Below are 17,585 nucleotides of genomic sequence, written 5' to 3'. Positions count from 1 at the left end.
TTACGCAGGGATGCTGGAAGCTTAAAGATGCTGTCCACAAAGGTCTCAGCAATAACCAACACAGAGAGGTCACTAAGAAGGGGATCTATCCTGAGACACGCATTTCCGTGGGATGCATTCTGTAAGTGGGTAGATGTGCAAAAAGTGTTTGAAACCCTGCCTTTTTTAGCCCCTTGTAGAACGTCTGGGCAATTCACGAAAACGGCTCCCTTTATGCAGTGCAGGCAGCCTTTGATCCCTCTATTTGCGTGAATGCCAAGAATGATCCTGCTTATTTCAAAGCTCTCTGCATTATTCTCGTCTCTTCCCAGGAAGTTCAGGGTCACACAGACTATCTAAATGAGCCACAAATGTAGTCGTTGAAAGCTGAGAAGCAGGCAGATGGGACACTGAGTTTAGACACCCAGCCGATTCTTGTAACGGTGGTAATTCCCCAGGGCAGCTGCGGGCTGCTGGGAAGGTGACCCCCGACCCACGACTGTGGGGCCATTGCCCTTGGCTCAGGTGCTGCACCCTCACCAGGCACCTGGGCAGAGATGGCTGCTCACTGCTAACACGCTGGCACCCACACATGTCATGTCTTGAGGGACTCATTGGCTGGTGACAACCCCATGATATTCTGGTCTTTGGAGATCTGCAAACAAGATGGGAAGCTTGATCCCAGCCATCCAGCAAGAAGGAAAGATCTGCTGTTGCCCAGAGTGTAATGGGCCCTTTCGTGGGTCGGGTCTCTCCTAGCATCCTGGTGGTTCAGCAGCAAAGAATCCACCTGCAATACAGAAGACCCGGGTTCAATCCCTGGGTCGGAAAGATCCCCTGGAGGAGGGCATGACAACCCATTCCAGCATTCTTACCTGGAGAATCCCACGGACAGAGGAGCCTGGAAGGGTACAGTCCATAGGGTTGCAAAGAGTCAGACACGACTGAGTGAGCATTCCAGCATCAGCCAGGCATCACCTGCTGGCTTAGCTGTGTGTGGAAGAGGGAGGAACAGCCGAACCAGGTCACACAGGCCCCTGAGATGTGACGAACGGGCAGACAGGAAACCCTAAAGCTCCGGGGGCTCTGTACTGACTCGGAGCAGACGTGGGGCCATCGTGTAGGAGGAGGAAATCTTAAATAACCAGGAAAGCCCAGGAGCCTGGTAGCCTGCAGTGGTGGTGGTTTAGCTGCTCAGCTGTGTCCGACTCTTGCAACTCCATGCTGGAGCCTGCCAGGCTCCTCTGTCCACGGGATTCTCCAGGCCACAATACTGGAGTGGGTTGCCACTTCCTTTTCCAGGGGATCTCCGCAACCCAGGGATCGAACCTGGGTCTCCTGCTTTGGCAGGCAGATTCTCCATGGACTGAGGCACCCACCAGGGAAGCTGCAGCAAGGGTTCTAAATCCAGTGCTTCGGTCTCCCTGCCGTGGGCTCCTTTTCAGCCTCCCTGGGAAGGGGGTTTCTCATGGTAGGGGTCCAGGGCACACAGTGATAGGAAAACACGAGCCAAGGGAATCGCTCTGAGATCAGGGGCCTTTGAGAACACAGCTCTCGGTGGGTTTGCAGGCATCGGAGACAGGAATAAAGATCTGCGGGACGGTAGACCCAGCATGGAACCCTGCAGTCATGTTTGCTGAACTTTGTTTTTCATTTTAATCACTGAAAAGGAAGCCACAGAATGGGTGCGGGTGTGTGCGCAGTGTGTGCATGTAGAGATAAGGACCTGAGCCTATAGGATCTGTGTTTTTTAAGAGATTTCAGGGTCAGTTTCCAATGTAACAGACGTCAGCAAAATTTTTCTGCAAAGGGGCAGATAGTATCTATTTCAGGCTTTTGCAGGCCATGTGGTCTCTGTTCAAATGATTCAGATCCACCACTACATCATGAGCACAGCCGTACACAGTACATGTATGAATGGATACGGCCATGGTTGCATGAAACGTCACAAAAACAGGCGCAAGCTGGACGTGGGGCATGGGCCAGTTTGCCAGCTCCTGCGACATGGTCTTGTAAATGTAGGGACCACAGTTCCCCAGCTAGAAACCAGGTTACCATAACGGGCGCAGGGCAAACTCAGAGGTGAGTGTCCTACAGACGGTGTATCATTCATTCACAGGTTCAGAAGGCTTCTGTTAATAGCAAGAGTCTCCAAGTGTTGTTACTGTGCCAGCCGGGGGCCGGGGTTGTGGGGAGGTACACATCAAAGAACGCAGGCCCTCCTCTGAAGAGTCCACAGGTCACTGACACTCGTCTGTACTAGCCTACACTTAACTGTTCACCAGCCCATAAAACCATCAGGATTCTGCTGGGGAACTCTGTGTGTGTGCATGTGTGTGTGCGTGCACACACATGTCTTATACACATACCTGTAATTTCTATGTATATACATACATGACATAAAAAAGGCCTCCCTCTCCCACCAGCAGCAATAAGAGGTCATCTCAACACCCAGTCATACGATGTGACCTGCTTTCACCTAGATATCGATGCTAGATGGAGGGAAATTACATCCTGGCTTCACCTGTGTTCTTCTATTGACAAATCCCTCAGCATCAGGCAGTCTTCAGAGAGCCCTGTCGGGGGATGAGAAATCTCTCCGAATTTCCTCTCATTACCCATGCCCAAACAGAATAAATACTGCATCGCAATTACACAGGAAGCATAAGGGGGCAATTTAATTTCAATCACAGCACAGAAAGAACCCACAGGAAAACCCAGCATCACCACCACAGCCAGGGAGCTGCCAGCGAGGTCCCAGCGGGAGGCATGGGGGCCCCCATCTCAGAGTGCAGGGGAAGTTGAACACCTTAGGTGACCCTGTCTCAGGGTGGCTGCGCGCCCTTCTAGGAGGAGACTAGGTTCCATTTGCCCAGATGCACCCACGTAGCTGAGACGGAGGTCTTCCACCTGGTTAGCTGGAATGGCCACGGTTTCCAATAGGGGCGGGGGCAGGTGCCCTTGCGGTCCTGCCGAGGATCCTGGCAGACAGATGTCTCTGGACTGTCGAGAACTGTCCGGGCAGTTTGTCAGAGAACAGAGTGCTGTGAGCCATGGAGCAAGACGGTGCTCAGCTCCGAGCTCAGAAGCAGAAAGGTCCTCCCCTGGCCGCCACACTCCTGTCCCTTCCTGCTTCAACAGGATGGGCATGTCAGAGCTTCATTTGCTAATGTTCTCGAGACATCAGTTTCGGTGTCTCTGCCCATTTCTTGCAACCCCCAATATTTTAAAACACGCCAGCCAGCAGATGAAGGTTCCCTCCTCCTGTGTTTTTGGCCGAGGTTCCACAGCCAGCCAGTCCTGAGCTGGAGACTTTGCTCCCGTCCTTCCTGCGGTACCTGTGCTCGGAGATGGTTATTACCCTCTCCAGCCTCACCTTCTGACTCTGAAAGAAAGCTAAGAACACCAGCCTCCTGGGCTTCCCGGAGACATTAAGTACCATATGGAGGACCAGGCCCTCAGCCCAGGGCTGTGTGTGCAAAGTCGCATCCTTCCAAATTGTTCTGTTGCTGAGACGCAGCCTTCCAGGTGCGAAAACACAGGCGAGTGATCCAAGGGTGCAGGCGGGACACTTCCGAGAGATTCTTGCTTTCCTCTACGGGTGGGTTTACTTCCAAGGATTAGTGGCAGGGCTGAGGATTACAGAAGGAAGAGATCAGGCTTTGTACTTGCTTTCAGAGAACTGTGCAGACCAGGGTTACTTGGTGTCACGGACGAGACAGCTGACGTGGACTCAGGCACGCGGGCTTGTTCCCAGCTCAGCCCCGCCCCTCTGAGCCCCTCCGCACGAAGGCACGGCGGTCCACACGAGACGAGGGACCCCAAGGGTCCTTTCTGATCCAAGAACGGATTCTCCAGAGAAGTCCAAGAACTTCATAATCTCAGCCAGTGCCGCAAAAGACACATACAAGTTGGGAGAGAGAGAGAGAGCAACACACCCCTCTATGGACGCTGGTTAACAAATGCATATATGGTGGTCCCTCTGTTAGGCTTTCTTTCTTCCCGTCACTTCATTCATCCCTTATCTCTTCCACAGCTACACATGCTGCAACCGGCCTCTGTCCTTCTAGCTCACAAGCCTTTGAATAGCTTTCAGGGAAACCCCCCTTTTTTTCTTCTACAACTAACGGCTTTTATATACTTGTGATAAAATATTCAAGATCCAGAGTCCAAGTATAAGTTATCGTGTTTATGATTTTGAAATATAAGCACACATCGTATTCTCTTCCACTATTCTCTTTATTTGATCCACAGGGCTGTGCCGAGTCTTTTCTGTGGCTTAAATTTATATAACATTGGAAATACTATTTTTAAGTTCTTGAACAATAATAATCCTTTCCATCCTTAATATGAAAAATGAAGCATATATATTTGTGAGGCTATAAAACAGTTTCCAAACTCTTGCTTTGCACTTCATGTAGGTATCACACATACTTGAAAATACAATTTAAATAATCTTCCTGTGCAGAATCCCAAAGGAGATTTCAAATACCTCCCTAGCCTTTTAAGTTGGTAGGTGAATAAAAGCCTTGCCACTGAGGCACCAGGCAATTCAGACACCCCATTTGTAGGTAAAATGAGCAATTCAAGGCATGACATGAACGTTTATGGAATTTATGGATTTGTGTCCCAGAATTTGGATTAAAAAAGAGAGAGAGAAATGAAATGCAAGTTCTACTTTTCAAATACTTTTTTTTTTAATCCCATGCAATTTCTGCTAAGCTATGCAAAAATGGTTTGAGCTCTATTTCCCACTGTGCTCTGGGGGCCAGTTCCGCTGAAATGAGTGTCTCTGGGCAGAGCACCAACAAAGCTCATCCATTCTGAGCTCCTACAATATAGTGGCCATTCTGCACTGTCTCATTCAATTCCCAAAATAAAACTGTAAGGTAGGAGTTGTTTTGACCAGGAAACTAAAGTTTGGATATGTCAGTAACATCCCCAAGGTCAAAAGACTGGAGCGAAACAGTACAGACCGAACTCACCTCTAGACCCATCACGCCCCAGTGGCATCCTCTCCCTCCTCCGAAAATGGGAAACATGCGTGTCTGCACAGACTTGAAGGCGCTTTTGCAGTCCTGCAATTCTGAGTTCTTCCTTATACTTGAAAGGGTCAAGAGAGTCCTGCTCTCAGACCTGGTAAGGTCCCTGAGAATTTATGTCCTGGAGAAAGCATACTTCTAACCCTGGAGGCAGCAGAGAGCACCTTGGAAAGGATCCCAGTAATAAAGTATGGTTTTCAGGATTCCTAATCAGTAAGAGGAATCCCCTCCATGAGGTTGTTTCAGAAAAATCAAAGCCATTGCTCTAGAAGTCCAGGTACTGATCCATCCATGAGCAGTCTTCCCTGGGGAAGCCACTTCAAAGCTTTCCCATACTGCCTGTCACCTGAGTGGCTTGGTGAGTGACCACCTCATGCCACCCAGGCTCTACTTTAACCAAATTTATGTCCAAATATATGTGAACAAACACCAAAGAAAAGTCCTCAATAAACCATAAAAGCAAGCAAACGTATTTAGAAAGCCATATTTGAACAGACAATTATGAAAAATGAGTTCCTCTAGGTAAAGAAAGTCTAAAAACAGGCATATTTCGACCAAACATGGAGTCAGATTCTTTTGCCAGTATCTCACTGGTTATAGCACTAGACTATCTCCCCAGATAAAAGTCTCATAATTGGATATCAAGAATTTTATAAATGATGACACCAAAATTTAAAGATTTTAATCTTCAGCTACAAGAGCTCTGAACCATTTGTTCAAAAAACAAGCACAATGTCAAACCTCTGAAACAAAGCACAAAAGCTTCACGAAGAGGAAGTTCTGATTTAAGATTGTTAACTAATGTGTTCTAAAAAATACATCAAAAGAAATTACAGATCAAAGATGAAAGCTCTGTGGTTATTTACCGTCAGAGCCACTGCCCCATGCACATCATTAATGCTTTCAAACTAAAACCTCTGAAAGTGAGATAAGTGGCAATACTGGAGCTGGAGAAAGTGGCATTCCAGAAGGAAAATCTGTTTTCATACAGTATACTCACATCCCTATTTTCATTCAAGTTTGGTAGCCCGTGCCACCATTCATTTTCATTAATTTTCAATAAATTATAGCTTTAGCTTTATCTCTCCTCCAGGAAATAAGTTAATCAACTCAGCTTCAGCTCAACCCTAAAAAGTTTTTTCCTTTATGAATAGTTACTCCTGAGGCCCTGTAGGGCCAGTGACGTTTCTGTCATTATTGCCATTGTTTTGCAACTAGCGTCTCCTTGATTTCAGAAGCTTTGCCCTCCCTACTAGCGTCTCCTTGATTTCAGAAATACATGAGACAAACTGTAAGCTTTGCCCTATTTGTAATATAACCAGGCAGTTCTATGTGCAAAATAATAATTACCAGCTGCCCCAGTTTTTACATATTATGCTTCTATTGCATGGAAACAGGGTTAGAAAACACTAAAGGAAAAAGACCTGCCCTAATGAGAGTGTTCAGCTCTGAGTCTGTCTGTCCAAACCGGCACACACTTCTGACAGGAGCAATGATGACTATGCAATAATAAGGATATATCCCGTCTTCGTCATGAGGAAGCAGAGAGCTGGGTCAGGGCCTGGGGAGAAGCAAGGCCCATGAGAAGCAACGCTGGAGGAGAGGCAAGGCGGCTGAGGGGGCAAGCAACAGGGACCGCCTGGCTCCCGCCGACCCCCAGGGGAGGGGGGACCGCATGGCCTGGACCTCCTCACACCTGCAGCCACGTTGCACCACTGACCACCATTTCTATTTCCCTTTCATTCTTTGTAATGAACACAAGCATTAAAAGCCTCCCAAACAGTCAGAGCCTCCCAGAATTAGAGTGTCACCGCATCTGGGGAGCTGCTGGGCCAATAAAAGTTAATTTGACAACAGCGTCTAAAGAAAAGCCACTGAGTTCATTATGAATAGGGTGTTTCTCACCGAAACTCGTTCGCCTGGATTGCTTCTGGGATAAAGAAATGACGTCTCCCCGGGGTCAGCAGGGGAGCTGGTTTAGGTGCAGACTAAGCCATTTATTTTAATGACTGAGTGTGGGAAGCAGGAGATGACTGACCTCTTCCACTCGTTTGGGGGATATTTACGATGGGATCGTGGTAATATGTTAAGACAGATGTTTTCACCTGATCCAGCCAGGAACATCGCAGAATTGACCCTACTGTGGGTGGGTATCAGTTAATCCTGGAGAACACTCAGGCAAATTCTTCATTCATTCATTCACTCGTCCATTATTCAGAGTATTTCTTGAGCACTCACTACACTTCAGACCCCAGTGTGAGCACTAAATATCTGTCAGGGAACCGACAGACAAAGCTCCCTGCCCTCAGAGTGCTGATGTCATGGAAGGGGAGACAGATTAGAAAGCAAAGCCGTAATTTTCTGGCATGTTCCATGGTGAGAGGTTTAAAGCAGAGAAGGGAGTAGGGTACTCACTTTCTATTAGTCAGGAAAGAAGCTGCATTTTTGAAGCACACCTCCAGCCCTGCTCTCTGGAAGGCACCAAACTACGTGTTGGGTGGGACGGGGGAGACAGAGGAAGTCACGTCTGCGGCCACCAAGATGCTCTCGGTCACATGGGAGCAAGACATCTCTGCTGGACAAGGTCAGCATCCACTGTGGAATGCTCTGGAAGAGAGTCACAAAAGGGTGCTGGAGATTGGCCAGAAGCCATCCGAGCTGCTGACGAGTGACCAGAGGAGCTGGTCCAGGCCATGGATGCTGGCGTGAACGAGCACAGAAATTGCCCCATGGAAGGAGGGCTTCTTCTGGAGGCCATACAGCTTACTCCCTTAATGTAGAAGCAAATCCTTTACCTTGGAAACATATGTGTTCTAGATTTGAAGTGTCTTGTGGGCAAGGTCTGTGTTTTATTCATCCAAGCAACTGCTCCCCAACAAAGGGTGGTGCACAAAGTTGAGAATAGGAAGCATCCCGTGATCTGAGCACGCAAACACAGTGAAAGCCATTTAGTTATTTTGGCTAGTTTATAGTACGTGCTTGGAAGTCTGTAATCAGAACACTGCATGAGTGCTCGCTCAATCACGGCCGACTCTTTGACCCCATGGACTATAGAGCCCACCAGGCTCCTCTGTCCATGGAATTATCCAGGCAAGAATACTGGAGTGCGTTGCCATTTTCTCCTCCAGGGGATCTTCCTGACCCAGGGATCGAACCTGCATCTCCTGCCTTGGCAGGCGGATTCTTTACCTCTGTACCACCTGTGAAACCCCAAGCAGGACACTACATAGAAATAACCATGATTACTGAAAATTACCCAGATGTGTTTAATAAGCTCATATGGGGTTTACATAAAGAGCTAGTTCATCAAGAGTCCACATCTCAGTTCCTGACTGGGAGAACGGTGCATGTATAATTCTGAGAACTTCACCGTCCAGTGGAAAAAAATTAAGAGTAAGATGATGAGGGATTAGAAGGAGAAGTGGAAGGCAAAAGATCCAGCTCAAGCTGTGATTGGGCTATGTTCCAAAAACATCATTTCTAAGTAACTTGTTTGGACCACAGAGCAATTTGCAAAAAACCAAAATCATACATGCTGTTGGGGTTCCCAGGCCAGCCGTGAAATTTTTTCTGGCTGTATTGAGACTCAACACAGAATGCTGTAAAATCCAAGAATCTAGTTCATAGAGTGATTATTCCTTCTAACATGGGACTCCAAAAACAGATCTCCTTTAATGGTTTCAACCAGAGCAACTCTTATTTTATACAAATGACCTCTGGAACATACATATTCAAACTCAGGGGGGATCACATGAGTGTGTCTGGAAAGAAGTATTTGATATCCTTAAATCTCAATGAGAACCCTTTTCTACAAAAAAAGAAGTCCAGAGCAGAAAAAAGAGGAAGCCGGTAGTTAATGGTGCTGGCCTTACTCTCTGACCTCATGCCTACAGGCAGTAGAGAAGGGGAAGAGAGAAACCAGGGTCCTAGAATAAGTGACTGCTGGCTGAAACTCTAAATACAGACAATGCAGCCATTATAATCAGGAAACGCTAATGCAGTCACTGCTCTACCATACTCATCGCAATGAGTATGGAAACACGGGTCTTTTAACATTTTCTGTAAATGTCAAGGAAGAGCTGCCAAACTCCACTGAAACAGAGATCAACCCTCATAGACCGACTGAGACAAAGTTACCTTCCCAAAACATTTCATTTGCTCTGTCATTCACCATTCCGTGTATCTTAAACCTTGATTGCCACCTCTCCCGTGACTGGCAAGCCAGGTTTTGGCTGGGCAAACAGAGAAGAAGACAAAGTGTGCCAGGACAGTACCAAATGCTAGGAGTTCTGGTGGAAGGAAGTCACTGGGAGCTGGCTAAAGGGGACCTGAAGAGCAGGTGATGGCAAAGACTGATGGCAGACGTAAAGAATTCTCAGAAGGGTTCAAAACAACTGATCCACTTAGACATGGCTAAAGGCGGGGGAAAGCAGAGGGTGGCGCGAAGGTTTGGGGGGTCACTGTTGGTCTGTTTCTCAAAACGCAACCTCAGTTTTTAAAACACACTGCTTTGTCAGCTTGGGGATTCTAGGCCACTAATGAACAAAGAATTGCTCAGCCTAACATAGCAAACCTGCCACTGGCTAGAAAAAGGCTCCTCTCAGCTACTGGAAAAAAGGGGACCTAGTCCGACCATCACCATGAAGGCCAGTACTGCCTTCTGTTGACCAGTGGGTGTTCTTGGTGTTTGTTAGGAAAATCGACTTCATGTTTTTTCAACAAATTTACATTGGATGTTCCCCAAATCCTGGCACTTAGTAGCTCAAGTGAATACAATAGATATAATTGAGTTTCCATAGATAAATGAGGAAATTCCAGACTCACTTGAACCACCCAACAGCTGATACAGGAACTAACTACAATTTTAGGGCACAATCTGGCAAATTCCTAGTGAGAACTCAGACTTAAAAAAACAGCCAAAACTACTGGCAAAGGTGGGCTTAAAACGTAGGAGAGGGTCTGTGAAAACTGCTGAGCCTGACTCTTTGAAATTTCATTTCCCCCAACAAAAACAGAGGTATCACTTAATGCCTCTAAATTAATGTCACTTTGAGACTATTAAGCAGAAAAGCCCTTTAAGATGCTGATATAAATGATGGCTCAGTTATCAAGAAAGCGCAGCTGGAGCACAAACCTGGCCTAGAATAAGGAAAGGAAAAAAAAAAGTTTTTGGCACACAGTGAGAAAGAACCAGAAAGATCAAAATTAGGAGAATAAATTAAACAGGGGCATAAAATGATCACTGAGAGCAGTGACCACTGTCTAAGCAAAGAGCCTAACACACAGCTTTGAGTTAATTCAAAGTGACAGCTTCAATACGCTATGTAACCAGTGTCTTGAAGACCCCAATTAAAGGACCACATCCTGATTTTAGCACACATGTCTTCTGCTCACATGCTAGGAGATCTGAACTTACTGTAAATCACCACGTCATTTAAAAGACGAACCACTTGGCAACAGGGTCACCTGTGCCTGTGTCCTGTGCCCCGAAGCCGAGGTGGAGGAGGGCCCGGGTGATGCTTACACACCAGTGATGCTGGTTGAGAGGAGGATGCTTTTCTGAAACCTAAAACCAAACACTCCATCCACAAGTCCCCGGGGAAACACGGGAAGAGAATTTTCCTTGGAATTTAAGATCTTCTGGAGAAAACAGGGCTGAGGGACGTGGCAGGAGAAGCACGCGGGAAAGTCAATCCAGTGCCCGTGATCACTATTCACTACCACAGAATCATTCCCACTTGCCAGCCATGCTCCTCCCGAGACGCTTTTAACTTTGTTGGAACTTTGCTTCTGATAGCAGGCACAGTCAGAGACATCTTTTTTTTTTCCTTTTCCTGACCTTTTCACCAAACAGTTTTCTTGGGGGGCGGGGGACGGTAGAGACACGCAGTTGTCAGTCTCGTCTCAGGCCCCATCTTCAAGGTCTCAGAGACACTGAGCCACTCGGATATGGGGCCAGGAAGAAAGCCTTCCGTGACCTTTCTCTGACATTTCGCAGCACCCTCTCCTACCCCCCAGGGCTCTGGTATCTTAGATCTCCCTGTGAGGCCTTCATGAAAAGGCAGATGCTGCCTGTCACCGGCTCCTCATCCCTACCTCCCAGGACACAGCCGTGGTCCAGCTCAGGCGGAAGCTGGCTGACATCTTTCTGCCTTGATCATTCCTATGGCTTTGTTATAAAACTTGCCACACCAGCTCTGCCCTTTGCCACCCCTTCTTCATTTTTCTTTTTTTTAAATCCCAGTCCTTCTTGTCTCTTTTGTTGTTGATCTGCAACAAGAATAACAGAAGACTTACAGACCCTAAATTGTTAGCAGTGCCGTCTATTTTATATAAATGGGCAAAAGTATATTTTTACATTCAGGAATTTTTTATAATGACAACTAATGATTTGGAGGAAAAAAGAATTGGGGCAGATGTCTGCAGAAGCCAAAGGTAGCTAGAGAAACTGGTGAGATGCATTCTGAATTAAACCTAAATATTTTAGACCATAAAAGAAAGGAAGACCCTATGTTTTCTTCAAAAGGGGGTGCCCTAACTAGAGTTCCGTGCTGTCTTCTATAACGGACATTCGTTATACTTTCTTTAAAGTACAGCAAGGTCTTCTGAAGAAATCTGTTTCACTACAAAGCAGAAGTGGAAATGACTCTCAAACTGGACTCCACCAAAACTGCTTTGTAAAATTAGCTTGAGTAAAGCCTTCTGCTTTAAGAAATCAAGAACAATAATCCCTCTTCTGTCAGCTATCAACCAAGTCCATGCTTTTGCATCCCTATTAATTTCCTAACTTGGCTCTAGTGTCCTTTACCTTTCAATAAAGCCCACCCTGACCAGTGAGTGTCCAAAGGGCATCAGGCAAGGAGAGGGTCAGGGTTCCAGAAATGTCCCTGGGATAGAACTGTGATCTGCAAGGATGGGAGTCAGGAGGTCAGAGAAACAGAAAATAAAGCAGCTTGGACTCTTGGCGCTGTCCTTGGTGCTGAATGTCATACTTTCAGCACCTGCCTCTCTCCGTACCTCCCCAGGTAGTACACATGGTTGAGTACAGGGAATACTAACAAATGGCAGCTAACTGTAAAGGGACAATAAACAGCAAGTGTTGTAAAGATCAGTGCATTAAAAAAAAAACCCTCCACGTTTACAATAAACGTGCTTATCATTGGGATCCAAAGAGGCTCACACTAGGAAGTAAGTGAGGACCAAATGTTCATAATTTATACATTTCACTTGCTTATTGCACTTAGTTGGATTTTTTCCCATAGATTTTTCTGTTACTGGACTTCAATATGGGAACACAGAGACTGACTGCCTTATTTGATTAATAAAATAATACCGACCAAACACCCAGAGTGTACCAGGCATTATGGCAGATGTGGGTTATAAACCTACCAAAGGTATAAGTTCTTCAAAATAAAAGAGAAGAGAGCTTTATAAAGATAGCAATTAATGTGTGAGACAGAATGTGTCATTTTTGATCAAGATGTTCTTCCTCTGCAGCTGTGGTATCAATGATCTGAGCTCTCTCTTCTCCAAACTTCTAACCACAAAAGACCTCTAGCCATACCATCTCTGGAGAAGTATCTGCCCCAGCAGCTCAGTTTCTGGACTGCTTCTCTTCATGGCAATGGCCATCCACAAAGATAATCATTCCAAGTATTGCTTTTATGACTTGTTTCCAAGTGAGAAGGAAAACAGGGACATTCCATAATGGCACTCTGTGTTCCCTGTCCTGTAGAAAGAACTTATCTGTTTGGTCTGCATTTGGAGAACACATTCATTCAGATGCTGCAACACAATCATTATTTTGACCATAAAATTATCAGCGAAGCCAAACCCTACATCTTGGAAGCCCCAAGGACAATTAGATGGATTATCAAAGCAATAAGCACACTAGATTACACACATTCAGTCCTCTGTAAAAAACACTCTCGTGTTTAATAAAACTGCAGTGGACATACCTTGACTGACAACAGCTACTGAAGGCAGCCTGTGACTTAACCACAGGATACAAGGGCAACACTTTAACTTTTATCCACAAATTAATCTCTCATTGATAGCCATTTTTATGAACTACATTTTTGGACTCCAACCATCTGAACCCCTTCAAAAACAAAAGGTCCAAAACAAACATCTTGAAGGGTCTTCCCAAGGAAAGTTCATGGCAATGAGATCCTGAAAATACTTCTCATGTACGGTGGAAATTTGATGGACCACCAATTTTTCATTTAAATTAGCTTAAAAAAAAAAAGTGACCACAGACATGTTTCCCTATAAAGTAGATATTATGACTCACTTGCTTCTAATCAACAAACATCAGCACACCATGCTGTATTTCAGGAATGAGTGAGTTAGGATGGGTTATAAAGAAAAGAAGGAAGAAAAAGGAAATTGAATGAAAATGATATTTTAGAAGGAGAAGAGTAAGCGTTAAAGTTAAGAGGAAATAGGTTCTGTGTCATCCTGGGCTCTACGTATAAGAACACAGTGGCTTCCCATTACATGTAAAGCAGATGTCCAGAGAGTTTCCTATTTTACATGATCTGATCTCACCTCCCTCCTCTCTCGTGTGCTCCTGATTTTCCAGCCACACTGGCTCTTTTTCTGTTCTGCAGACATGCCAACATCATTCCCATTATGATGTTCACAAGTGATGGTCCTTTTGTTTGCAAAACTCATCTTTAGATCTGGAGATGACTACCTGCTCTTTTATTATCACCCAGTTCTCTACCCAGATGCAAGGTCCTCGTTGTGTGAGCCAAAGCCACCCTCCCACAACATGTCCTTAACAGAGCAGCATCCAAACCCTTTCTTTCATTCATCCATCTGTTTACACATCACCCATCTGGTTCTCCCAGTCTGTTTTAAGCTTCCTGAGGACAAGGACTCGATCTTATTCCAGAATGTCTCCTTGGTAGGCAGAGTAAGGTCTGACACCTAATAGGCACTTAATAACTATTTGCCTACTGACTATAACAGCGCAAAATTGTGTGCTTTTTACAAAGTGATAAGAACAGTATGTTCGGAAAGGTCTTTAAAAAGAGCAGTTTATCACTGAAGAGCCCCAAGGTCCGGGAAGACAGTTCTCTGGCATTTCGGGTGCCCGAAGCCTCTGTCCCGTCGCTGCTGGATTCACTGACCACCCCAAGCTGCCAGTTACACACAGTGCAGGACACAGGCCCCAAGGTTGGAGCAGGTCACAGAGCATCAGAAGCCCGGGGTCTAAGAATAATGAGATCCCAGACCTGAAGTGGTGCTGTATTCTCCTCTGTAAAATGAGCTAGCGTAATTAACTGCAGGACTCAAGGCTCTAATGTAAGTGAGACACTTGGGAACTCCACATTCCTGGGCGAGGAAGGGGTGTGGTGCTGATGAGAATTGATGGCGATTTGAGATCTGTCCTGAGGTCTTGAGCAGGAAGGTTCTGCAAGCGTGGAAGTTGGACGTTCTGCAGAGTCAAGTAAGAGTGCCCCTCTAATAATGGTTAGGAAATGCCCCTGGTGTCCTCTGTCTTCCTTTAAAATCCTAACCTTTAGAATGTGACACAGACAACCATTATGCTCCCTCTTCCCGGTTGGTGGCTAGCTTACACTACTGCAGTAGGCAGAGGTGCAGCCCAGCCTCACAGCAGGACCGCAGGTCCTGCAGCAGACGCGTCACTGCTAGATGTGTGCTCAAGTCCTGTGCTCATTACACTGCACACAGCCACCGTGGTGAGACGTGAGCTTAGGGCCGAGCTCCAGAAAAACCAGTGGGATGGAGAAAGGCCTGTTACATATGATAAGGCATGGGAGAATGGAGGTCAGTGTCTGACGGGGAGCAACCTGGTGTGAGTGTGACAATCTAGAGTCAGGGAGGAAAGCTCAGGAAGAATGTACCCTTGGCGTTTGTTGTCAGGAGGAAAGGGCTAAGGAAAGAGGGGAAGTACGAGGCACAAGCCCTTTCCTGCTCCCCTCCTGACAAAGCCCAGGGGGCAGGAAGAGACCCCAGGGGGGCATTCAAAGGTGCCCACTGTGGGGAACGGAGGTCAACACAAACGCAGCCACAGGGCGACTCCGTTTGTGGCTCAAATATCATGGATCGCAGAGACTGGCGACCCCATAGGACAGAATGTGGTCACTTGGTTAATAAACACAATGCACAGAACTCAGAGGTCAAGTTCAAGTTTAGCAAAGCTCACTGTGAAAACACAGCATGGAGGGGAAAAATCCTTTTGTCAAATGTTTATGTAACACCAAACATAATGAGGAAAACAAAAGTGAGTTTCAATTCAAAACCCATGACGTGTGGAAAGAGAGGTTTACACAGGGAAGGTGATCAAAATATCCCCTCTCCGTGTTGACAGAAAACCTTCTGGGCACTATTATTATGTTGAGTCGCTCTCCAAATGTAAATGTGCCCCCAAAGTGTGTGTCTAAGCCAATTCAGATGGAAGCCCTGCTTCTGCTACTAATCTAACAGGTTCTGGTTATCATGTCTGTCCCTTGGTACAAAGCAATATTCAGAATAAAACAGGCCTGCACATGAAAAGTAAGAGAGAGGATAGGTCAGTCAAAGTGGCAGGAAAAACATCATGAAAGCTCCCCCAGACTAGCTTTTTTGGGGTGACTGGACTGAGGAAGACTCAAGAAAATCTTCTCATTAAATCTTTAGGGCTCTGGATGGCAGGAGACTTGGGGGAAGAATGGATACATGTAGATGGGCGGCTGAGTCCCTTCGCTGTCCACTATCACAACACGGTCATTGGCTCTACCTCAAAACAAAATAAAAAGTTTGCCAAAGAAAGTCTTAACGGCTGTACACCTTTCCAGAATATACTCCCCAAAAAATAAATGAATAAGGTTCCATCATTTTAATGAGAGGACGGGGAACACTGCCCTACCACGCCTCCAACAATGTCTAGTCCGAGCTCTGACAGGCTCAGCAGAGAACACAGCCATAGAGGGTGTCAGAAGGCTTGACAAGGCATCCGATATGCTGCCACGCAGGTCAGCACATTTTTTACTCTAAAGAGCTAGAGAGGGAGTATTCTGGAATTTGCAGACCAAGGATATTGTAGCTCTTTACGTAAGAATTTTCACCATTTTTTACTTTCAAAATTTAAAACTTTATGAACACTGAAATTTTAATTTCACAAGTTTTCACATGTTCCAAATATTCTTCATTTTTTAAAACCATCTACGAACGTAAAATCCAATCTTAGCATGCTGGATAAAATCAGGCCGAGAGCGGGATTCACCTGAGGGCCATAGTCTGCAGACCCCTCCTCTGGAGGGTGAAGAGATTGTGGGGCAGAAACAAGCCATCAGATCAAGAAGATCTGAGGCTGGTTTCCTTTTCAAGTTTCTTTAAAATGCCATGAATATCACTGCCCTGAAACATCCCCAATTCCCCTTGCTTATAACAAAATCAGATTCTTTGCCTCATCCGCTAGGTTGTGTTCACATCCTAGATTTTAATTTAAATAGCAGCTGCAGTGGTTGCCCTGGCTGCATACAATGCACGCAGAGACCGGAGCCAAGTGGGAGACGCCTGGCGCTGTCTCCACTCCCATGAGGCGCGACGGCAGTGGGAAAGCGCCTGATGGGAGCCGCGTGCTCTCGAGAGGCCAGGGGCCAGCAGCCGCCACGTGTAATGCTCTCCTGTTCTTGTCTTGTAGGCTTTCGTATCGGACCGGGCAAGACACAGCCAACTGTGACACATGCAGGAACAGCGCGTGCATTATCTATAGGTACGTCGACGTTCTCCTCTTCCCGCTTTGTTATTTTGAGTGACAAATGATGTTTACCCACGGACACAAGAATCGTCTGGGACCCCGCTGGGATGATGACATCAGACAAAAAAAAAAGTCAAGAGCCTTTCCTGACCTTAATTCTAGGCAGCTTCTAAATAAGCAACCTCAGGCAGAGAGTCATGGGGTGAGGGAGAGCGTGAACCCGTGTATCTTGCAAATGCATCTTAGCGGCGTTTCCGAAATTGGTGTAAGTTTGATGGCTTGTTCCCTCAGAATCGATAGTCGTGAACACTGTTCTGTGTGTTCTGGCATGGCTATGAAATATAAGCCCTTCAGACGGTATAGATCAAAGGCTGCAAACCACACTGTATGTGCGAAGAATACCACAGAAATCGCAGTGTGCAAACCATGTATGTGCTACGAGAACCACAGAAAATCCAGTATGTGGTCTGTTTCCTGCGAACTCAGCAGGATTGTGGCACTTGGGTTCCTTGGGAAATAATCCCCTGTCTAGGGCTTCCCTGCAGCTCAGCTGGTAAAGAATCCGCCTGCAAGGCGGGAGACCCCAGTTTGATTCCTGGGTTGGGAAGTTCCCCTGCAGGAGGGCAACCCACTCCAGTATTCTTGCCTGGAGAATCCCCATGGACAGAGGAGACTGGTGGGTACAGTCCACGGGGTTGCAAAGAGTTGGACATGACTGAGCAACAAAGCACAGGGCTCTGTGTCTGGTCTTACCATTTTTCTATTCCAAGTATATTTAGATTATTCACATTGACAAGAATTCAGCAGGAACTTTCAACAAGCAAAAACCATGTTAGGCTTTTGGCAATAAT

The 17,585-nt window shown here is 46.2% G+C and overlaps 2 protein-coding genes across 6 annotated transcripts in view; one reads left to right on the top strand and one right to left on the bottom strand.

Moving 5' to 3' along the window:
- DOCK1 (dedicator of cytokinesis 1) overlaps positions 1 to 17,585 on the bottom strand; it is a 559,970-nt gene that overhangs the window by 303,665 nt on the left and 238,720 nt on the right. The gene's annotated exons all lie outside the window — the stretch shown is intronic.
- INSYN2A (inhibitory synaptic factor 2A) overlaps positions 1 to 17,585 on the top strand; it is a 61,577-nt gene that overhangs the window by 26,608 nt on the left and 17,384 nt on the right. For 3 of the 4 annotated variants that reach the window (XM_044935251.2, XM_025273844.3, XM_025273843.3), the window contains one exon: positions 16,678 to 16,749. In XM_044935251.2, coding sequence (XP_044791186.2) covers positions 16,678 to 16,749 — 72 coding nt within the window. Of the gene's footprint in view, positions 1 to 8; positions 396 to 16,677; positions 16,750 to 17,585 lie in introns of those variants that run through there. The other variant, XM_044935252.2, reaches the window with a different exon arrangement.

The sequence above is a fragment of the Bubalus bubalis genome, chromosome 23, assembly GCF_019923935.1.
Source record: "Bubalus bubalis isolate 160015118507 breed Murrah chromosome 23, NDDB_SH_1, whole genome shotgun sequence".
Lineage (NCBI taxonomy): Eukaryota > Metazoa > Chordata > Mammalia > Artiodactyla > Bovidae > Bubalus > Bubalus bubalis.
This window is presented reverse-complemented; position numbering and strand designations above follow the sequence as displayed.